This window comes from Henckelia pumila, chromosome 2 (assembly GCF_033568475.1).
Source record: "Henckelia pumila isolate YLH828 chromosome 2, ASM3356847v2, whole genome shotgun sequence".
Lineage (NCBI taxonomy): Eukaryota > Viridiplantae > Streptophyta > Magnoliopsida > Lamiales > Gesneriaceae > Henckelia > Henckelia pumila.
This window is the reverse complement of record NC_133121.1, coordinates 89321112-89339336: the sequence shown is the minus strand read 5'-3', so window position 1 is coordinate 89339336 and position 18225 is coordinate 89321112. Positions and strand designations below refer to the sequence as shown.

The following is an 18225-nucleotide window of genomic DNA, read 5'->3' as shown; positions in this document are numbered from 1 at the left end:
TGTCCTTCTTACCATAACGGACAACACCTCCAGAACCAGAGGAAGAAGAAGATCCAGACTTCTTGAAAGTTTGGGCACGGGGACCCAAAGAACTAGCAGGCCTCGACTGAGGGAAAGACCTGTTCCACCGAATGCTGTCTTCCGCCTGGTGACAACGGCTCACCAAACCCTCGTAGGACATGTCGTCGCCAACCGCCACACGGTCATGGATCTCAGGGTTAAGGCCTTGAAGGAACAGATTATACTTCATCTCTGAGCTATCAGCAATCTCGGGGCAATAGGATAGCAGATCAAAGAACCTCTGCTGATATTCATCGATAGACATGGCTCCCTGTCGCAGACTCAGTAGCTCGCCTGCCTTCGACTGACGGAGTGCCGGAGGAAAATACCGCTTTTGGAAAGCTGTGCGGAACTCGGCCCAGGTGGCCACTCCTCTCGCCGCAACAAAAGGTGCAGAAGTAAACCTCCACCACCTGCGCGCACGCCCATCCAGAAGATAGCCAAGGGTCTTCACCTTCTGCTCCTCGGTGCATTGGAAAGTCTGAAAAGTCGTCTCCATGCGGTCTAACCAGTTCTCCGCATCCTCCGGAGACTCACCTCCAACTAAGGGCTTAGGACCCATAGCTAAGAATCGACGCACAGTGAAACGCTCGTCGTCATGATGACGATGACGCCGTTCTCGACGAGGCTCCCGGTCGGCATCACCCCAACGCCCACCAACACTGCCATGAGAACTCCGGTCATCATGATTTGCCATCTACAAAAATACCTCAAGATGAGACTAAATCCCAAGAATTCTTTTGCATGCTCTGATACCATAAATGTAGTGACCCTTACCCGGATCACCTACTAAACAGAGCTTAGGCATGAAATTAACTTAATTAAACAGATATCAGAATTTAAACTGCGGAAACCATAACAATATACAATCCCAAGGGAAGGAATCTGTAAATACCCAAATATTATACAACCAGATCGAATAGCTGTATCAATCCAATAATAACATAAATAAAACCTAGACAAAGCTCCAGCTGGCCATCCACTGTCTTGCCCCTCTTGGACCCACCCGCATCGTCCAAACGCAAACCTGCCTCATGGAATAGGGTGTCCAGAACACAGAGTACGAGACGTGAGCATAAAACGCTCAGTACGAGAGCATGAGTATACATGCATGCAAAGTGAACTCCCTACAGACTCGAGGTCAAGGATCAGATAACAGAGATAGACCGGGCCCTGGTATTTAGCACGCTGTGTCGTCGCTTCAGGAGGTGGCTCCCATACCGAGTACATGTGGATACACCGGACCCAAATCGATGGAAGTCCATCCACTAACAGGATAGGGTACAACCCTACTAATAGACATCTCGAAGGAGATAACAGCAATATGCAAATGAATGCAGCATAATATCATGACATATAAATCATGCAGTCACATAATACATGCATACTCAGTCAGGATATCTCGAACAGTACTTTCATACCTAACACCGTAGTTTGAACTAAGTTGGAAGAAGACAACCCCTAACTGCCTTAGGTCCAAGCCCGACCCGACCCGGTCTCAAGACTGACCCGACCTGAACTGCTCCTGGTCAAGCCCCGACCTGAACTGCACCTGGTCAAGCCCCGAGCTACTCCTTCCCGAACTCCCGAGCTACTCTTGGTCCGAGCAAAACTAAGAAGTGAGGTGAAATGGTGTAAAATGACCGAACCCTCGACTTTTATTTATAGAGGATGAGCCGGGACAGCTGTCCACCGAGTGCGTGACACCTGGCAGGACACTAATCGTGCTTTTGCTTCAGCCACGTGTTCACTCCCGACCTACCTACCATGTGCTCTTCTCATGACCGAACACTACCTTGGCTTTGCACAACACTTTCTTGAGCACCCTAAGCCCCGACCCGAGCCCCAAGGGAAAGACCCGAGCTCAAACCAAACTCCACACACATACATGACCGAGCCCTAGCTCCCTGCCCGAGCCCTAGATCTATACCCGAGCACTAGCTCTATACCCGAGCCCTTGCTCTATGCCCGAGCCCTAGCTCTATACCCGAGCCCTTGTTGATCAACCATGACCGACTCGAGCTGCTCATGACTGACCCGAGCTGCTCATGACCGACCCGAGCTGCTCATTCATGTCATGTATTCTTTGACCTTGACTTGTGCTCTTGGTAACAAATATTTATTAGATTTAAACATAATTAACCATTAATCTTGTAAATTGGAACTGGGCTACTACATCTAAAATTACGAAATTAAAAAAAAAAATTAAACAACAAAAGATATACACATTAATCTTTTGACCGGATTTTATTTAATTGACTTTTAAATACAAACTGTAAAATTTAAAAAAAAATAGATATAAGAAACTAAATCACATGATGTAGTTGATATTTTTATTTAGATATATAGTTTTAAACATATAATTTTTTGTTAATTAATGACAATAATGAGAAAATAACAAACAAACAATGCACAATAATGAATGAGAAAATAAAAAAAACAATTAATAAGTAAAAATAATGTATGATAACAAAACCAAACAAATTAATAATGCACAAAAATTAATGAAGAAAAGAAAAAAAAATTAATAAGAAAAACACTTAATAAGGGTACCAAAGTAAATTCACAATAAAACTACATATTTATAAATATATAAAAGTAAAAAAATTAACAATGATACCAAAGTAAAAATTATTGATAAAATTTAAAATAATCAATGAATTTAAAAATAATATACGATAACAAAACCAAACAAATTAATAATGCACAAAAATTAATGAAGAAAAAAAAATCAATAAGAAAAACACTTAATAAGGGTACCAAAATAAATTTACAATTAAAGCTACATATTTATAGATAATAATAATAATAATAATAATAATAGATAAAAAATAGATAATAGATATATAATATAATATAATATTATAGATAATAGATATATATAAAAAAAAATTTGGAAAAATTGAGTGGGACCGACGGCCCCACTGCCCCCCTCTAAAAAAAAAAGGTGAGTCCCACCCCCAAGGGCCCCACACAGAGCCGCCCCAAGCCCCGGCGTGAAGGGAAGTAAATCAGGGTTATGCTTGGCCAGGTAAGTACCCAAGGAGAGGAAGGCTCGCAAGCGCGATAAACAAGGCCAAATACACCTTTTACGGGATTCGAACACTCATCACCTTCTTTTTCACCAAGGCCTTTGCCAGTTCAGCTATGCTCCTGGGGGCGCCCCTCTAGCTCCTTCTCTTATTGTAGTACTGATAAAACTGCAACAATGAGAAAAAAAAAAATAAAAAAAAAAATTGTCAGCAAAAATTGAATTTTGATCTCTGAAAAGGAGTTTTATTTTCGTAAAGTTTCATATGAAGGTGATTGCTTGATTCCTTTAAATCTGAAAGTAAAAGTGTTTTTAACAGATCAAGGAAGCTTAATTTTACCAAACTGAGACAATGGAGAAGGAGAATTCTACCTTTGGAGCAAGAAAGCGCATTGAATCTTTGTCTTTCCATTTAGAATGGACCACAAATTGAAAACCATCGTTTCCCAAGCTCTGCTGCATCTCGAGTATTTGTCGTGCTGAAGTCACCGCAGAATCTTTGCAATCGAACAACTCGATCACAGTAAGAGTTGGACTTTCTCCCATCCCACAAGGTATCTCAACCAACTCATAGCACATCCGAAGAATGAGGCGCTCGAGGTGTGGAAAGCTTTCATTATCAGCTTTCCAGTGCTTCAAGTTGGTACCTTCGAGAACCAAATGTTTTAGTCGACAGAATTCCCCTTCATTGGGTTCCCACTCTGGCCCCCAACATGCATGATCTCTCAGTTTAAGTACTTCAAGATGTGGTAATGAACCAACAACTGTCAAATCATGCCAAGCCATTGCACATCCACTTAAAGTCAGCATTTTAAGAGTCTGTGGGAATGCGAGCTTCAACTTCAATGCTGGAAAGGAGCTGATGAAAAAGGCGGACGGGTATATTCGAAATTTCAAAGTTTTGAGATGATGAAGATTGAGCATATTCTCAAAGTGACACTCTGCCCACCCTTCTCCCAAAAAGACAGAAGGCACATATGATACTACCAGTTTCTCGACGTTTCGGATCCTTTTCCACATATTCTCATTGAATCTCAAATTCATAATTCCTGCCAATGTGTGCAAGAACGAAAGATTTGCAAGTTTCTCATCAATATCAAATTGTGCACCAACGGGATCAAGAAAACAAGCATTTGCTATCTCTACATGCCTTAAGTGTTGCATTTTCCAAATTTCCATCGGTATATCTTTAAACCAAAGCGTATCTAATTCCTGACAAATAATTAGTGTTTGTAGATTCCAGAGTTTGGATATTGATGCAGGTATATGCCGCTTGGAGCTCATGCTCAAAGCAAGGTACCGCAGATTCGAAAGTTGCAGAATCTCTGAAGGAAATAAATAAAAGTCTACTTTGATAGCATCCAGTACCCTTAGTAGCTTGAAATTTGAAAAAACACTCGAGCTAGTATGGTTTTGTCCAATAAATATAAGGGAACGGTTAAATGCAATTGAAGGCGTGGATCTAAACAGATAGTCACTCATATTGTTGCGATGAATGCTTATTCGCCGCTGACTAAATGAACCTTCTGGAAATATATTGACATACCATTCCGTCACATGTAGGAACTTCTCCTTGTTTGCTTGTGTCACACAGATATCACGTAAGAGGTCATGGACCCTGCACAATTTGATTTTGCCTTGAGAATTATGCTTGGACACTAACACCATACCCCTTTTGACAAGTTCCTCCAAACACCGCTCTGCGGCCACTTCCAAACTTCCACTCGGATCTTGCTTTATGAAACCCTCTGCAACCCATAACTTGGTAAGTTGGGAAGCCAAGATCCCATGATCTTCAGGGAAAACACCCAAATAAAGAAAGCAAGCCTTCAAGTGTTGAGGCAAGTAGTTGTAACTCAATTTCAGTATCTCCAAGCATTGATCACTTGAAGTCACGATGGAAGTTACATTCCACACAACTTCACCCCACGCTCCTTGTGTCATATTTGTCTTGGAGAGTATTCCACCAATCACAACAAGTGAAAGGGGAAGTCCTTTGCATTTCAATGCAATCTTCTCCCCAATCCCTCTCAATTCCCAAGGGCAAGGTTGTTCACCAAAAACCTTAGCATGGAGTAGATTCCAACTTTTCTCTTCATCTAAGAGAGACATCTGATGAATAGGTCCGGAAGAGCTGGCATATTCAGCAATTTCAGCAAGCCGAGTTGTCAAGATGATTCGGCTTCCGGCATTGTCATCTGGGAATATCCTTTTCACTTGTTCCCAAGCATGAATATCCCATATATCATCTATAACAATGAGATACCTCGTACCTATCAAAGTTTTGTAGAGACGATCACCTAATTGATCATCCCTCTCCTCGTATACGTTATCTGTCAAACTTGTAATCGAACCCAGTATACCCAGCAAGATGTTTCGAGTATGATATGACTGAGATACAGTGACCCATGCCCGCATATCAAAATGATACATGATGTACGGATCATTGTAAACACTAGTTACAAGAGTGGTCTTACCAATTCCCCCCATCCCAACTATTGAGATAACTTGGAGCTTGGAAGATTCTTCAGTAAGGTGATTCTTGATTTGCATCAAGTCATCAGAAATTCCCACCACCAAATTATATGGATCGGGAGCATGTTTTGATCCACCCGCCCGCAGAGAACTCCTGGACTGCAAATCATATAAGCCAAATTTGTCAATCTTTGGCACATGTTCCATTGCAGAATCAGCTAATTCTTCTGTGACGTTAGAGCCCATTTCGTCTCTAAACTTCTCCACCTCCTCCGTTATGGAATCGAATTCCTCAGCCATGATCCTCATGTCTTCATTCTCCAGATTCAGAACGTATTTCCTGAGCTTCATCTCCTTCTCGTAACTCTCGAGCTCAGGCACATCTTTCTTGAGTCCAGCAAACAGTGGCAAGAGACAATTTATGGCCTTAATCCAGAACGAAGTGCATCGTGTCGAAGGAGATTGATTGGTTAGTTGCAAATCTATGATGTCTTCAGCTTCATATGCTGCATCTCTTATTCTTTTCTCCAAACAGGCTATTCTTTCATTGCTTTTATCTGATGAATCTTTTAAAAATACTAGCAAGAACTCGATTTTTCCAAGGAGAGATTCAAGAAGTCTCTTCTCGACATGAATATTTGAATAGGGATCTGGGTTTTGCAAATATTGTTCAAGAGTCATGGCTAGAGAATTCAGAGCTGCATATGCCATGGTATCCAATCTCTCCTCTATGTGATAAAGATAAGAGCTTCCCACATGCATTGAACTTTATCCTATCACGCATCATCAATGGCCTGGAATTCAAACACTACGAATTAATACATTATACAATTTAAAATTTTACCTAACGCAATGTCGTTTCATTTATAAGTCAACAGCAACAACTTCTGAAGAAAGATTCTGAGAACTCAAATGACTTGGTCAAACGTGGGAGTAGGATTTGATTTTATCCCGGGAGGTTCCACGTACGAAAACAAAAAAATTATTGATGGAACCCATAATACTAGTTTTTCAAACGAGATTTTAGCCCAAATATCTTATGTAAATGTAAGGTTTGGACATCATGAAATCACAGAAATATCAGAAAACTTTTTGAGTGTGTGTTATCTTTCAGTGTTGTCAACACTTCACGATAACACTATGCAGCAGAATAATTAACTAACAGTAAAAGTAAATAACACACAGATATGTATGCACAAGTACTAAGTACTTGTACAATGCCTCATGGCGAAATAATCACTAGAAAATCAAATCAGTTTACAAAAACCAACTAGTGATTGTTTTACAAAAAATTTACTTTTCTCAACAGATTGAAAAAATAAAAGACTTCCTAAAAACTAGTAAAAACTAGAATAAAACATCAATAGGAAGTTCTAAACCGAAAAACGAAAACCAAAGAAACACTTTCTGAACAACACTTCACTCGTGTGTTCTTCAGTGTTTCCAACACTACTCGGCAACACAACATAGCAGTAGTATCTCTTCAGAAATTCTTCAATGATAGATCTTCAACACTCTAGAATTTCTTCAGTAATTTTTCTATGTATTTTGCTCTCTACGTTTCACTCTCTTCTCTCTTGTTCTTTTTCTTCGATCGGTCCAAGCACTCCTATAAATAGATCTTCAATATGTTTCCATAAATAAGAACCTACAAAGCATGAAAACAATATATCATCATAATCAAATATTTCGAATCAAGATATATCTGATATTACCAATTTTAAAACATGTTCTAAGAAAGGCAAAACTATAAATATAGAAATTGAATGCAATAAGGAAATAATTTAAAAGACATGTGCAAGACATGTTCTTTCAAACTCCCCTTTTTTTACTTTCTGGACAAAACACACACACACACTTGCAAATGACTCCCCCTATCTTATGCAAATAAAGCTCCCCCTGAATTTAATCATCTCAGAACATAGTGTTGTGCGGTCGTGTTGGCCACACCAACTCTCAACACTTACTAGATCAGAGTAGCAAATAGTTTAATATCATATCAGAGAGTAATAAGGAGCACAACCTAATCAACTCAGAAAAATATTACTAACTCAGAGCAAAATAATAAATAACAAAAATAAAAGATAAGGATAAGAAAAAAAATCCTAAAACCAATTACGATCAACCACTACTAATCATCTTTCTCATCTTCAGCTTGATCAACACTTGATCCTACTCCCCTTTTTTGTCCAGAGGGCCCTGTTATTCCAATTTTAGTCCTGTACTCAGCCATTAAGGCTTCATAATACTCGAGATCAGCTTTGGCTTGTGCAATTTTTAGTTAAGCATGAGCCATTTGAGCACGAATTGCAGTAGAATTCAACATAATCACGGCAGTGTTATGAATGGTCATGGGTGGAATAGACTCAGTGTTGGCGACACTGTCATCAGCAGCTTGTTCCTCAGAACTTTCAGAACCATCAAAAGCAGCATCTTCATAATCTTCTTCCTCAGAACTCGAAGAAGATGAACTATCAGACTCCTGGGGCCGGTTATTCTCAAACTCTTGCATCATTTCATAGTCTGGTTCATCACCATCAGATGGAACTTGTGAAGGTGCAACTGGTTTAGCCTTGGTTTTCCGAATATTCGCCATGAAAGTGGCTAGTGAAATTTCCTCATCAGTAGACACTAGAGCCTCTGTGGTTGGCTTTGTGGTATCATCAGCAACAGCAGCGCTAGATGGCTCTTTTTCAGTAGAAGCCACATCAGTAGAAATTTCATCGGAAGAATCATCACCACTAGATGAATCTCCTTTCTTTGATTTGGCCTTTTCAGCAACAACGGTTTTTGTCCTAGCAACCATCTCAAAATTCTGATCCGCAGAATCATCTCCAGATGAGAAATCTGGATCATCCAAAATAGGACGTGAAGTCTCCCCCTTACCACGAAATCTCTTATTGGTAGTAAAATCGGTGTTGAAGCCCGCTTGGCGCTTTGATCTTCTCGCTATTGGTTGTTTTGAAAACACACGATTCAACACCGAAAAATCAAGAGGATTCTCAATGTTGATTTCATTCCCGGGTTCTCCTGGAGCAATTTCTGCCAACGGTGTAGGTTGAACGGCAGCAGGTACAATCGTGAGAATAGGATCAGAAGATACCTCCGAAGGCTTGTCTTCCTCTTGATATCCCATCTCCGATCGTATATCATGAGAATCGAAAGCTTTGCCTGCCATTATAAACAATTTAGAAATTAAGGGTTTCAGAGAATTTTTTTGCAGAGAGAGTTACAAAAGGTTGAAAACGATAAGATCAATTTCTACATTGCTTAAAAATATATAGGGATATGGGGTTCAAACGGAAAAAAAAAAAATCAAAAGCCCCTATCTCTCATATCAGACTAAGAATCTCCCCCTAACGGTAACAATTCTCCAACGGGTAAAAAATTTCTCTAAATAAGGAAATTAATTTTAATTAATTAAGGATACCCTGAAACTCTCACTTAAGAATATATCAATATTTCCCAAAAATAAATAACTCTACATCAAGTTTTAATGCCACTGGAACATATTCAATTTCAATCAATTCAATTTTCAGCAAGTTGGGCAATTTTTCCAATTTTTGTTCGTCTTTGAACTTTTAACCCTGAGCACGATATGATCACAATAAATGCAAAATGCATAACCTAATTTATTTCTAAAACAGAATGTAATGAGATTAGATCAAAAATGAATCATGCAAAGTATGTGCAGCACGTGTTAAGTACCAGTATTGGCAACACTTCCCAACAACACTGTAGTCTTCAAAATAATTTTGAATTTGTCACACTTTCAGAGCCATGTTTTTCTTTTTTTTGTATTGATTCAGAAGTGGTAGCCTTCACACTAAAAGAACGGTCTTCATTGGACTCTTTTAGGTAGCTTTTTCCAATTTTCTTCCGATTTTAGTTTGATTTTCACGACATTGGTCACTGAAATTTTATCAAACCATGCTTTTTAATTTTTTAAACCACTTTTCACATGGGACAAGATCATGGAATACACGAACATCCCTCAACTACTTCGTGGTTTAAAGCATATTTTCATGGCAAGTGTGCCTTTGACAGAAGAACTACAAAGTGTCAGTCAGTATTATCAATCAGTGCAAAACATAGAACAATATGAATATGTAGTATGCCTAAAGTCCAAAAAATGCACATGCATGATTGGTGTTGTCCGTCAGTGTTGGCAACACTTAAGGACAGCAACCGTGAGTGCTTATAAAGAACACATGTTGAGAGATTTCCTAAGACTGGAGAATCTCTCGAAGTTTAATGCTTTTGTAAAAATATCGGCCAGTTGGTTATTAGTCCCGACAAACTCCATATGGATCATGTCCTTCTCAACTAAATCTCGAATGAAGTGATGTCTTATGTCAATGTGTTTAGTTCGAGAGTGTTGTACTGGGTTTTTTGATATATCTATAGCACTTGAGTTATCACAGTACACAATTGGTGTTTCACTTTTAAGACCATAGTCTTGTAGCATTTGATTCATCCAAATTAATTGAGAACAACAACTTCCCGCTGCCACATATTCGGATTCAGCAGTGGAAAGGGACACACAGTTTTGCTTTCTACTATACCATGAAACCAAGTTGTTACCCAAATAAAAACAACCACCCGTGGTGCTTGTCCTCTCATCAACATCTCCTGCCCAATCAGCATCACTATAGCCTACCAAATTAGTATTGGTTTCTTCAGTGTACCATAACCCTAAGTCTAAAGCGCCTGCAACATACTTCAAAATTTGTTTTACAGCTTTCATATGTGTGACTTTAGGATCAGATTGATATCAGGCACACAAACACACACTGAACATAATATCAGGTCGACTTGCACTTAAATACAACAAACTACCAATTATGCTTCTGTACAGAGTGTTGTCAACACTGTCAGCAACACTGTCTTTGTACAGTTTTTCATTAGTTCACATTGGTATTTTCATATGTCGAACATGATCAGTACAAAACCTCTTTATCAAATTTCTAGCATATTTGCTTTGACACAAGAAGATTCCATCACTCATTTGTTTCACTTGTAATCCTAGAAAGTAATTCAACTCACCTACCATGCTCATTTCAAAGGTAGCAGTCATGCTTTCAACAAAATCATTTACAAGTTTTTGAGATGAAGCACAGAAAATTATGTCATCAACATAGATTTGACAGATAAGAATGTTACCTTGTACTTTTTGAATAAAAAGTGTTTTATCTACCTCATCTTTTTTGAATCTAATTTCAAGCAAATACTCCGTGAGCCTTCCATACCAAGCACGAGGTGCTTGTTTCAATCCATATAAGGCTTTTTTCAACTTATAAACATGATCAAGATGATGTGGATCTTCGAATCCCTTAGGCTGTCTTACATAAACTTCTTCACTCAAAATTCCATTCAAAAATGCGCTTTTTACATCCATTTGAAAAAGTTTCATTTTCATGTGACATGCAATTGCCAACAATAATATAACAGATTCTATACGGGCTACAGGTGCGAAGGTTTTATCAAAGTCCACCCCCTCAACTTGTGTATACCCTTGAGCTACCAACCTAGCCTTGTTTCTTACAATATTTCCTGATTCATCAGTTTTGTTCTTAAAAATCCACTTTGTTCCAATGATATTACTATGATCAGGTGAAGAAACTAAGATCCACACATCATTCCAAGTTCAACATGCATAGCATTGACCCAAAACTCGTTTTTTAAAACCTCACCAACATTTTTTGGTTCAATACTAGACACAAAGCAAGAATGTCTTACCTGGGAGTATGCGGAAGTCATGCACACTAACCCGCTCATCTTTTGATAATCAACGTTTTCCTTTCTTCGGGTTTGCATCCTTCCTTGTGCATCTCCTATGATTTGTGAAGTAAGATGGTTTTCTGAATTTTGCTAGGTACATTATGTCCAGCATCTTGTATTTCATCTTCAAAATCATCCTGATCTTCTGTACTCTATTCATTCATATTCAGTGTTGGACTCAGTGTTGTGCTGGTTGATTTTTCAGGTGGGACAACACTATTGACAACACTGGAATCAGTCTGGGATGCAACAGTATCCAATAGATCATCAATATTGTCCTCAATTGTTTTCCCCTTCAGATCTGCATAATCATCAAATACCACATTAATAGATTCAATGATAGTTCTAGTTCTCAAGTTAAACACACGATAAGCTCGAATATTCAAAGCATATCAAAGAAATAAACACTTATCGCTTTTTGAATCAAACTTAGCCAACTGCATCCTATCATTCAAAACATAACATATGCATCCAAAAATATGAAAATATTTAAGGTTAGGCCTCTTTCCCATGAGAATTTCATAGGATGTCATAGTAGAACCTTTCCTTAAATATACCCTATTGGATATATGACATGCAGTATTTAAAGCCTCAGCCCAAAATCTTTTTGCAATATTTTTGGAGCTTAACATAACCCTTGCCATCTCTTGCAGAGTTCTGTTTTTCCTTTCGGCAATGCCATTCTGCTGAGGTGTCTTAGGTGCTGAATATTCATGTGATATACCTTCCTTTTCACAGAATTGATCAAACAATGAGTTTTCAAATTCCTTAACATGGTCGGTTCGAATCCTGATAACCTTCAAAGCATACATATTAGTAATCTGTTTGATCAATTTTTTGAAAGCTTCGAATGTTTCTGACTTTTCTCTTAGAAAACTTACCCATGAATACCTTAAAAAGTCATCAACACACACAAATGAATACCTCTTACCTCCACAGCTTTCAACCTCCATAGGTCCCATTAAGTCCATGTGTAGGAGTTCAAGACATCGTGTTGTCCCACAGTGTTGTAACACAGGATGTGACACACGAGTTTGCTTACCTTTTTTACAGTCTCCACACACATATGGAACTCTAGAAGTTAGATTTGGCATTCCCCGTAAAGCATCATACTGGAACAATTTTTTCAATGCTTTAAAGTTGGCATGTCCCAACTTTTGATGCCATAAATTCAATTCATCAACCTTGGTGAATTTGCACGCAAGTTCCTCTCCAAGTTGATAACAGTTGTCCGATGATCTAGACCCTGTCAAAACACACGAATTACTCTTATCAAAAACTTGACATAAATTCTTATCAAATTTAACATAAATATCATCATCACAGAGTTGGCTAATGCTAATAAGATTAGCATTTAATCCTTTAACATGTAGAACATTGTGAAACTTAGGCAGTCCTTCTACATTCAAAGTTCCTTTTCCAACAATCTTTCCATTGGCTCCTCCTCCATATGTCACTTTTCCTTTATCCTGTTCAACATAGTCAGAAAGATACTTCTTCAATCCTGTCATGTGGCGTGAACTGCCACTGTCGAAGTACCAATGACCTGCAACATTAGTTTTCAAGGAAGTATAAACGACATTACAACTAGATTTAGCTTTTGGTACCCAAACCTTTTTCTCGGAATTTTTCTTCCAGGCAGTGTTCTGGTTAAGTGTTGGCAACACTGATGGCAACACTTGTCTGGTATTCCAGTACATATAGTCATTCCTGAGTTTAAAACAATAAGACTTGATGTGACCTTACTTGTTACAGTAATGACAAATAAACCTACGCTTCCTTTGCTTTTTCCTTGAACAGGAGCTTGTGCCTTCAATGGAATTGGTTTTTCCTTTGGAATTGCAATTGGAACACTAGCAGAGTTACTGTTCTCTTTGACAAAAATAGTTTTTGATGACTCCCCTACTTCAAACTTGCTGTTTTGAAAGCCTGGACCAGTTCTATCATCTTTTCCCATCATCAAAATTGAATCCAGCTTGGTCTTGCTCGAATTAAACTTTGCGAGAGTTGAATTGGCTCTTCCAAGCTCTTCTTTGACCTTGCCTAGTTCTAAATCCTTCTTGCTCAGAACAACTTCAAGTCTAGCCACTGAAGCTTTCAGTTTACTGTTTTCCTTTGTTAAAACAGAATTTGACTTAGTCCTTAATATCCAGTCATTATACAATTCTTCATACATCTTCTAAGCATTATCCCAAGAAAGTTCTACGTCACCAGCTTCCTGATTTGAGTCTCCAGAAACAGATGCATTCAGACAAAGTACCTTTTGGTCAGTGTTGTGACCAAGTGTTGTGACACCTGTGATAACACTGTGTTTCTTCTGCAGCACCAAAACTAAAAGGGCATTGTGAGTCTCTTCTTCTCCTTGTTCTGTTCCTTCCTCATCTTCATCATCACTTAGGGAAGCACACATTCCTTTGCGAAGTCTGGTTGGGCACTCATTAGCATAGTGACCAAATCCTATGCACTCATGACACTTTACAGACTCAAACTTCTTTGAGATAGTCAGTGTTTTTCCTTCTTTCTGAAAGTGATTTTGAATCTTTAAAGGGATGGTATTTTGTTCTGGTCCGCAAATCCTTAATGGTTTTTCAATGGCAGGAGCATTCAAAACTTTAAGTTTCTGACCAGGTTTTTTATAATCTCTCATTCTCTTCAAGTAGTTACAAATTTTTTGGTAAGAAAGGCGATCGAATCATCTCCTAAGTCAGACTCGTTGACTCCCTGTGTAAAATCAACAAAATCATTGTATGAGTCATTAGAAACTTGAAGTGCAATAGACTTACCTTTGTCCTTTTTTTCCAAAATTCATCTCTAACTCATATGTTCGAAGTGAACTCATCAATTCATCCAATCCCAGAATTGATGTGTCTTTTGATTCATCAATGGCACAAATCTTCATTTGAAATCTTTTCGGCAGTGATCTCAACACTTTGCTCACCAAGCGTTCATTTGAAATAGCATCACCAAGATCAATTGCCTCATTCTCGATCTTCCTCAAGCGGCGTTCATAATCATCAATTGTCTCACTCTTTTCCATTCTCAGATTTTCAAACTGAGTAGTGAGAATCCTTCTTTTGGTTCGACGCACACTATCGGATCCTTCACAGTGCATTTGAAGTTTTTCTCAAGCCTGTTTAGCACATACATAGTTAGTGACCAGTGAAAACATATTAGAATCAAGAGAAGTAAATATAGCATTAAGAGCTTTGTTGTTCATATTCGAAGCAGCAGTTTCATCGGCATTCCATTCAGTTTCTGGTTTGAGGAGAAAATCTCCTTCTCCATCAGTTCTCCTTGGTGGATTTCATCCTTGTAGCACACGCTGCCACGCCTTTTCATCAATCGATTTGATGTAGACACGCATCCTTACTTTCCACATAGCATAGTTGGATCCATCCAAGATTGGAGGACGTTGAGCAGTTCCTGAATAAGGTATCTCCATTTTGATGTCCTGTCAAACACAAAAACAAAATCACACTTAGTATCGTCAAGTGAATATCTCTGACGCCAATTGTAAGGTTTGGACAGTATGAAATGACAGAAATACCAAAAAAATTTTTGAGTGTGTGTTATCTTTCAGTGTTGTCAACACTTCAAGATAACACTATGCAGCAGAATAATTAACTAACAGTAAAAGTAAATAACACACATATATTTATGCACAAGTACTAAGTACTTGTACAATGCCTCATGGCGAAATAATCACTGGAAATTCGAACATATTCCCCAACTCAGAGCAAACTAGTTGAAACTCATCGTTTCCTAAGCTCTCTTGCATCCCCAATATATCTTTTGCTGAAGCCACTAAAGATTCATGACAATTATCCACCTCAATCCTCGTCAGCGTCGAAATTTCCCCGATCCCAGATGGGATCTCCACCAAGTTCCGACAATTTGAATAGCTAGCCGCTGCATCCTCGGAAAATGTTCAGAATCAACTCTCCAATTCATCAAGTCTAGTTCTTTAAGTACCAAGATTTCTAGTTTACAGAACTCGCCTTCATTCGGCTCCCACTCGGCCCCTCGACAAGCATGGTCTCTCAGTTTCAGCACTTGAAATATTGGCAACGAACCAATAATAGACAGATTGTGACATGGGATCTCACATCCTCTTAAACTCAACTTCTTAAGAGATGGAGGGAACCAAAACTTTAGTTCTGAGGTCATGTTCGAACCAAAAATCACCAACAAATTGATTGTTAATGTTGTGAGTTGGTGTAGATGGATGAGATTCTCAAGGTGATAGTACAAAAATCCTTTTTCCCAACTGAGAGGATCATATGTAATTTCGAGTTTCTTGATGTTTGAAATTCTTTTTAACATATCCACAGTTAATCTCAAATTCCTTATTCCTGAAAGAGTCTGTAGATCATTGAGAATCAGCGGTGCACCAGCTGGATCAAGATAAGAAGTTTGCAAGAAATGGACGTGTCTCAAATGAAGCATGTCCCATATCTCTACGGGTAAATAAGATTCGACTTTTCTTTCAAACAAACGATAGTCTTGAAGAATAATCAAAGTTTGAAGATTCAAGAGCTTGGATATCGATCCGGGTATGTTCCCTTTGTACTTGAAAGCAATGTACCGCAGGTTCGAAAGTTCCAAGATTTCTGAAGGGAATTCAAGAAAGCTTACCTGGCTAGCATCTAGTGTCCTGAGTAGTCTAAACTTTAGAAACAGAGGCGAGGACAAGTCATTTTTTCCTAGGATTATGAACGATCGGGCATATGAAAGTGATGGTGTGGAGTATAAAAGATCAGCACGACCCTTGAATGTCGTCGGATGAATGATTGTACGGCGCTGGTTGTGTGAATTGTATGGCAATACATTGGCATAGCTTTTTGCCACATACGAAAACATCTCCTCGATTCGCTTGTTTCACACAAAAATGCCACAGAAGATCATGGATTTTGCACGTTTTGATCTTACTTTCATAGTTAAATTTATAAGGTAAAATCAAGCTTCTTTCAACGAGCTCTTCTAAACACCTCTCGGCCACCTCTTCCAAGCTGTTGAGTCGGTCTTGTTTCAAGAATCCCTCTGCAGCCCATAAATTTACTACTTTTGAAGCAGGGATCTCATAATCTTCTGGGAAAACGCTCATATAAAGAAAGCAAGCCTTCAAACGTTGAGGCAAGTACTCATAACTCAACCTTAATATCTCCGAACATTGATTTCCACTTGAAGACACAAGTGAACTTACATTTTCTGCAACCTTTTTCCATTCGTCTCGTGTCATTTTCACCTGGGAGAGAAGCCCAGCAATCACCACGACAGAAAGAGGCAGGCCTCCACAATTTCGTGCGATTTTCATCCCGGTTTCTTGTTACTCGGAAGGACAAGATTCACCACCAAAAACCTTAGCACAAAGCAGAGTCCAACTTTGTTCAGTGCTTAAAAGAGGAACCTCATAGGTTTCAGAAGATCCAACATAGGCAGCCACATCGTGCAGTCTAGTCGTGAAAACGATCCGACTTCCATTACTGTCATTCAGAAATGAGAATTTCAATAAATCCCAAGCTCTAGTATCCCATATATCATCTATGATCACAAGATACCTCTTATCCTTCAAGTTCTTGTGTATACAAACAACCAACAGATCCGCATCCTTTCCTCGTATTTCATCTGTCAATTTGTCCATCGAATGTAGGACATGTAACATGATATCTTTCGTGCTATATGACTGAGATACAGTAACCCAAATACGAACGTCGAAGTGACATGCAACACACGGATCAGTATAAACATTGGTAGCAAGAGTTGTCTAATCTTACCAATACCTCCCATTCCTACCAATGAGACCATACTTAGCTCGTCCGGTTCCCCGGTAAGCTTATTCTTAATTTGCACCAGCTGTTCCTCAAATCCCACCATCAGATTCTTGTTACTCGAACCCGAACTCGAAGAATTCGAAGCTCGAAAATCACTAATGTTAGTTGTTTTATCTTTGCAGAATCTTCTAATATGGAATCGAACTCCTCCTCTACGTTTTGGAAGTCGTCTTTTTCTAGCAGAGAAATGCGACTGAGGGCCTGCTCCTTCTTGAATTGAGATATGTTAACCGGGCCCAAGAGATTGGCTTGATGGAGATCAAAGAAATCCTATGCTCGGTAGGCAGAATCTGTGATTCTTCCTTGGAAAGAAGTTCTTTCTTCGATTTTAAGGGGTTTGTTTTCAAGAAAATCCAGCAAGTATTCGAGTTTCGAATGGAAATCCTCGACTCGTTGCTTCTCGAAAGTTATGGAATAGTGATAAGGTTGCTGCAGCAAGATTTGTTCAAGAGTCAGTTTGAGAGAAACTAGTGCAGCATATTCCATTCCTCATCTATCTCAGTTGCAGAAACAAAATTGATCGAGCCACAAACCTCAATTAATTATGGCATACTTACGAGGAGTTGACCCAAAATAAATAAAAATAAAAATAAAAATAAAAATATGAAGGGATTTTCCTTTATTTATACAATAAAGTGTACCAATTTCAAATTTTCAATTTGTTTAACGATTTCGGAAATTCTCGATTGATTGATTAAAGTCAAAGTCAAAGTCAAAGTAGATGTTTGATAAAGAATGAATAAAGAAATTTGTCACGTCCCAATTATATTGTCCACGTTTTTTTTTTATTTGTCCCAAATATATAGTCATATATCATATTTAGTAATATTTTTTTTACACTTCTTTACTAATATACCCCTATTAACTACACCTTTAAAATTGTGCATTCATTTTTTAATACATTGAATAGGGATAAAATAGGAAGTTTATATAAAATTTGTTTTCCCAATACATTTTTCTTAATCTGTGTAAAAATTCAAAGAATACAATATAAATGAGACGGAGGGAGTACTATTCTAGTACTAGAGGTACAACCAATATATCGTA

General features: G+C 38.5%; 3 protein-coding genes across 4 annotated transcripts; all 3 read right to left on the bottom strand.

Annotated features, from left to right (window-relative positions):
- Positions 1 to 3051: 3051 nt before the first annotated feature.
- On the bottom strand, positions 3052 to 6333 carry LOC140882809 (putative late blight resistance protein homolog R1A-3). Its single transcript, XM_073289014.1, has 2 exons — positions 3464 to 6333; positions 3052 to 3260 (listed from the first exon to the last, which is right to left on the bottom strand). The coding sequence occupies exons 1-2, from the start codon at positions 6326 to 6328 to the stop codon at positions 3228 to 3230; spliced, it is 2898 nt and encodes a 965-aa protein (XP_073145115.1). The 5' UTR covers positions 6329 to 6333; the 3' UTR covers positions 3052 to 3227.
- Positions 6334 to 7078: 745 nt separating this feature from the next.
- LOC140882937 (putative late blight resistance protein homolog R1A-3) lies at positions 7079 to 17621 on the bottom strand. 2 transcript variants are annotated; one of them, XR_012150300.1, is made up of 3 exons: positions 15177 to 17621; positions 14131 to 14798; positions 7079 to 7214 (listed from the first exon to the last, which is right to left on the bottom strand). XR_012150300.1 is itself a non-coding variant. In XM_073289201.1 (2 exons), exon 1 carries the CDS (start codon positions 16205 to 16207, stop codon positions 15188 to 15190), a length of 1020 nt encoding a protein of 339 aa, XP_073145302.1. In that variant the 5' UTR covers positions 16208 to 17621; the 3' UTR covers positions 13924 to 14798; positions 15177 to 15187. The 2 variants fall into 2 exon arrangements, 1 of the variants encoding a protein (XP_073145302.1); XM_073289201.1 differs by lacking the exon at positions 7079 to 7214 and having other exon boundaries at positions 13924 to 14798.
- Positions 16315 to 16988, bottom strand: LOC140877886 (putative late blight resistance protein homolog R1A-3). Its single transcript, XM_073281485.1, has 3 exons — positions 16707 to 16988; positions 16501 to 16592; positions 16315 to 16387 (listed from the first exon to the last, which is right to left on the bottom strand). Exons 1-3 carry the CDS (start codon positions 16986 to 16988, stop codon positions 16315 to 16317), a joined length of 447 nt encoding a protein of 148 aa, XP_073137586.1.
- Positions 17622 to 18225: the final 604 nt, after the last annotated feature.

Coding starts and splice junctions, on each gene's coding strand:
- LOC140882937 (XM_073289201.1), bottom strand. CDS start 16,207: ATGTTTTCGTATGTGGCAAAAAGCTATGCCAATGTATTGCCATACAAT.
- LOC140877886 (XM_073281485.1), bottom strand. CDS start 16,988: ATGGACAAATTGACAGATGAAATACGAGGAAAGGATGCGGATCTGTTG. Junction 16,593..16,706: donor GGACTCTGCTTTGTGCTAAG/GTTTTTGGTGGT, acceptor CTTCTCTCCCAG/GTGAAAATGACACGAGACGA. Junction 16,388..16,500: donor CAATGTTCGGAGATATTAAG/GTTGAGTTATGA, acceptor TATGGGCTGCAG/AGGGATTCTTGAAACAAGAC.
- LOC140882809 (XM_073289014.1), bottom strand. CDS start 6,328: ATGCATGTGGGAAGCTCTTATCTTTATCACATAGAGGAGAGATTGGAT. Junction 3,261..3,463: donor TGCGCTTTCTTGCTCCAAAG/GTAGAATTCTCC, acceptor TCATTGTTGCAG/TTTTATCAGTACTACAATAA.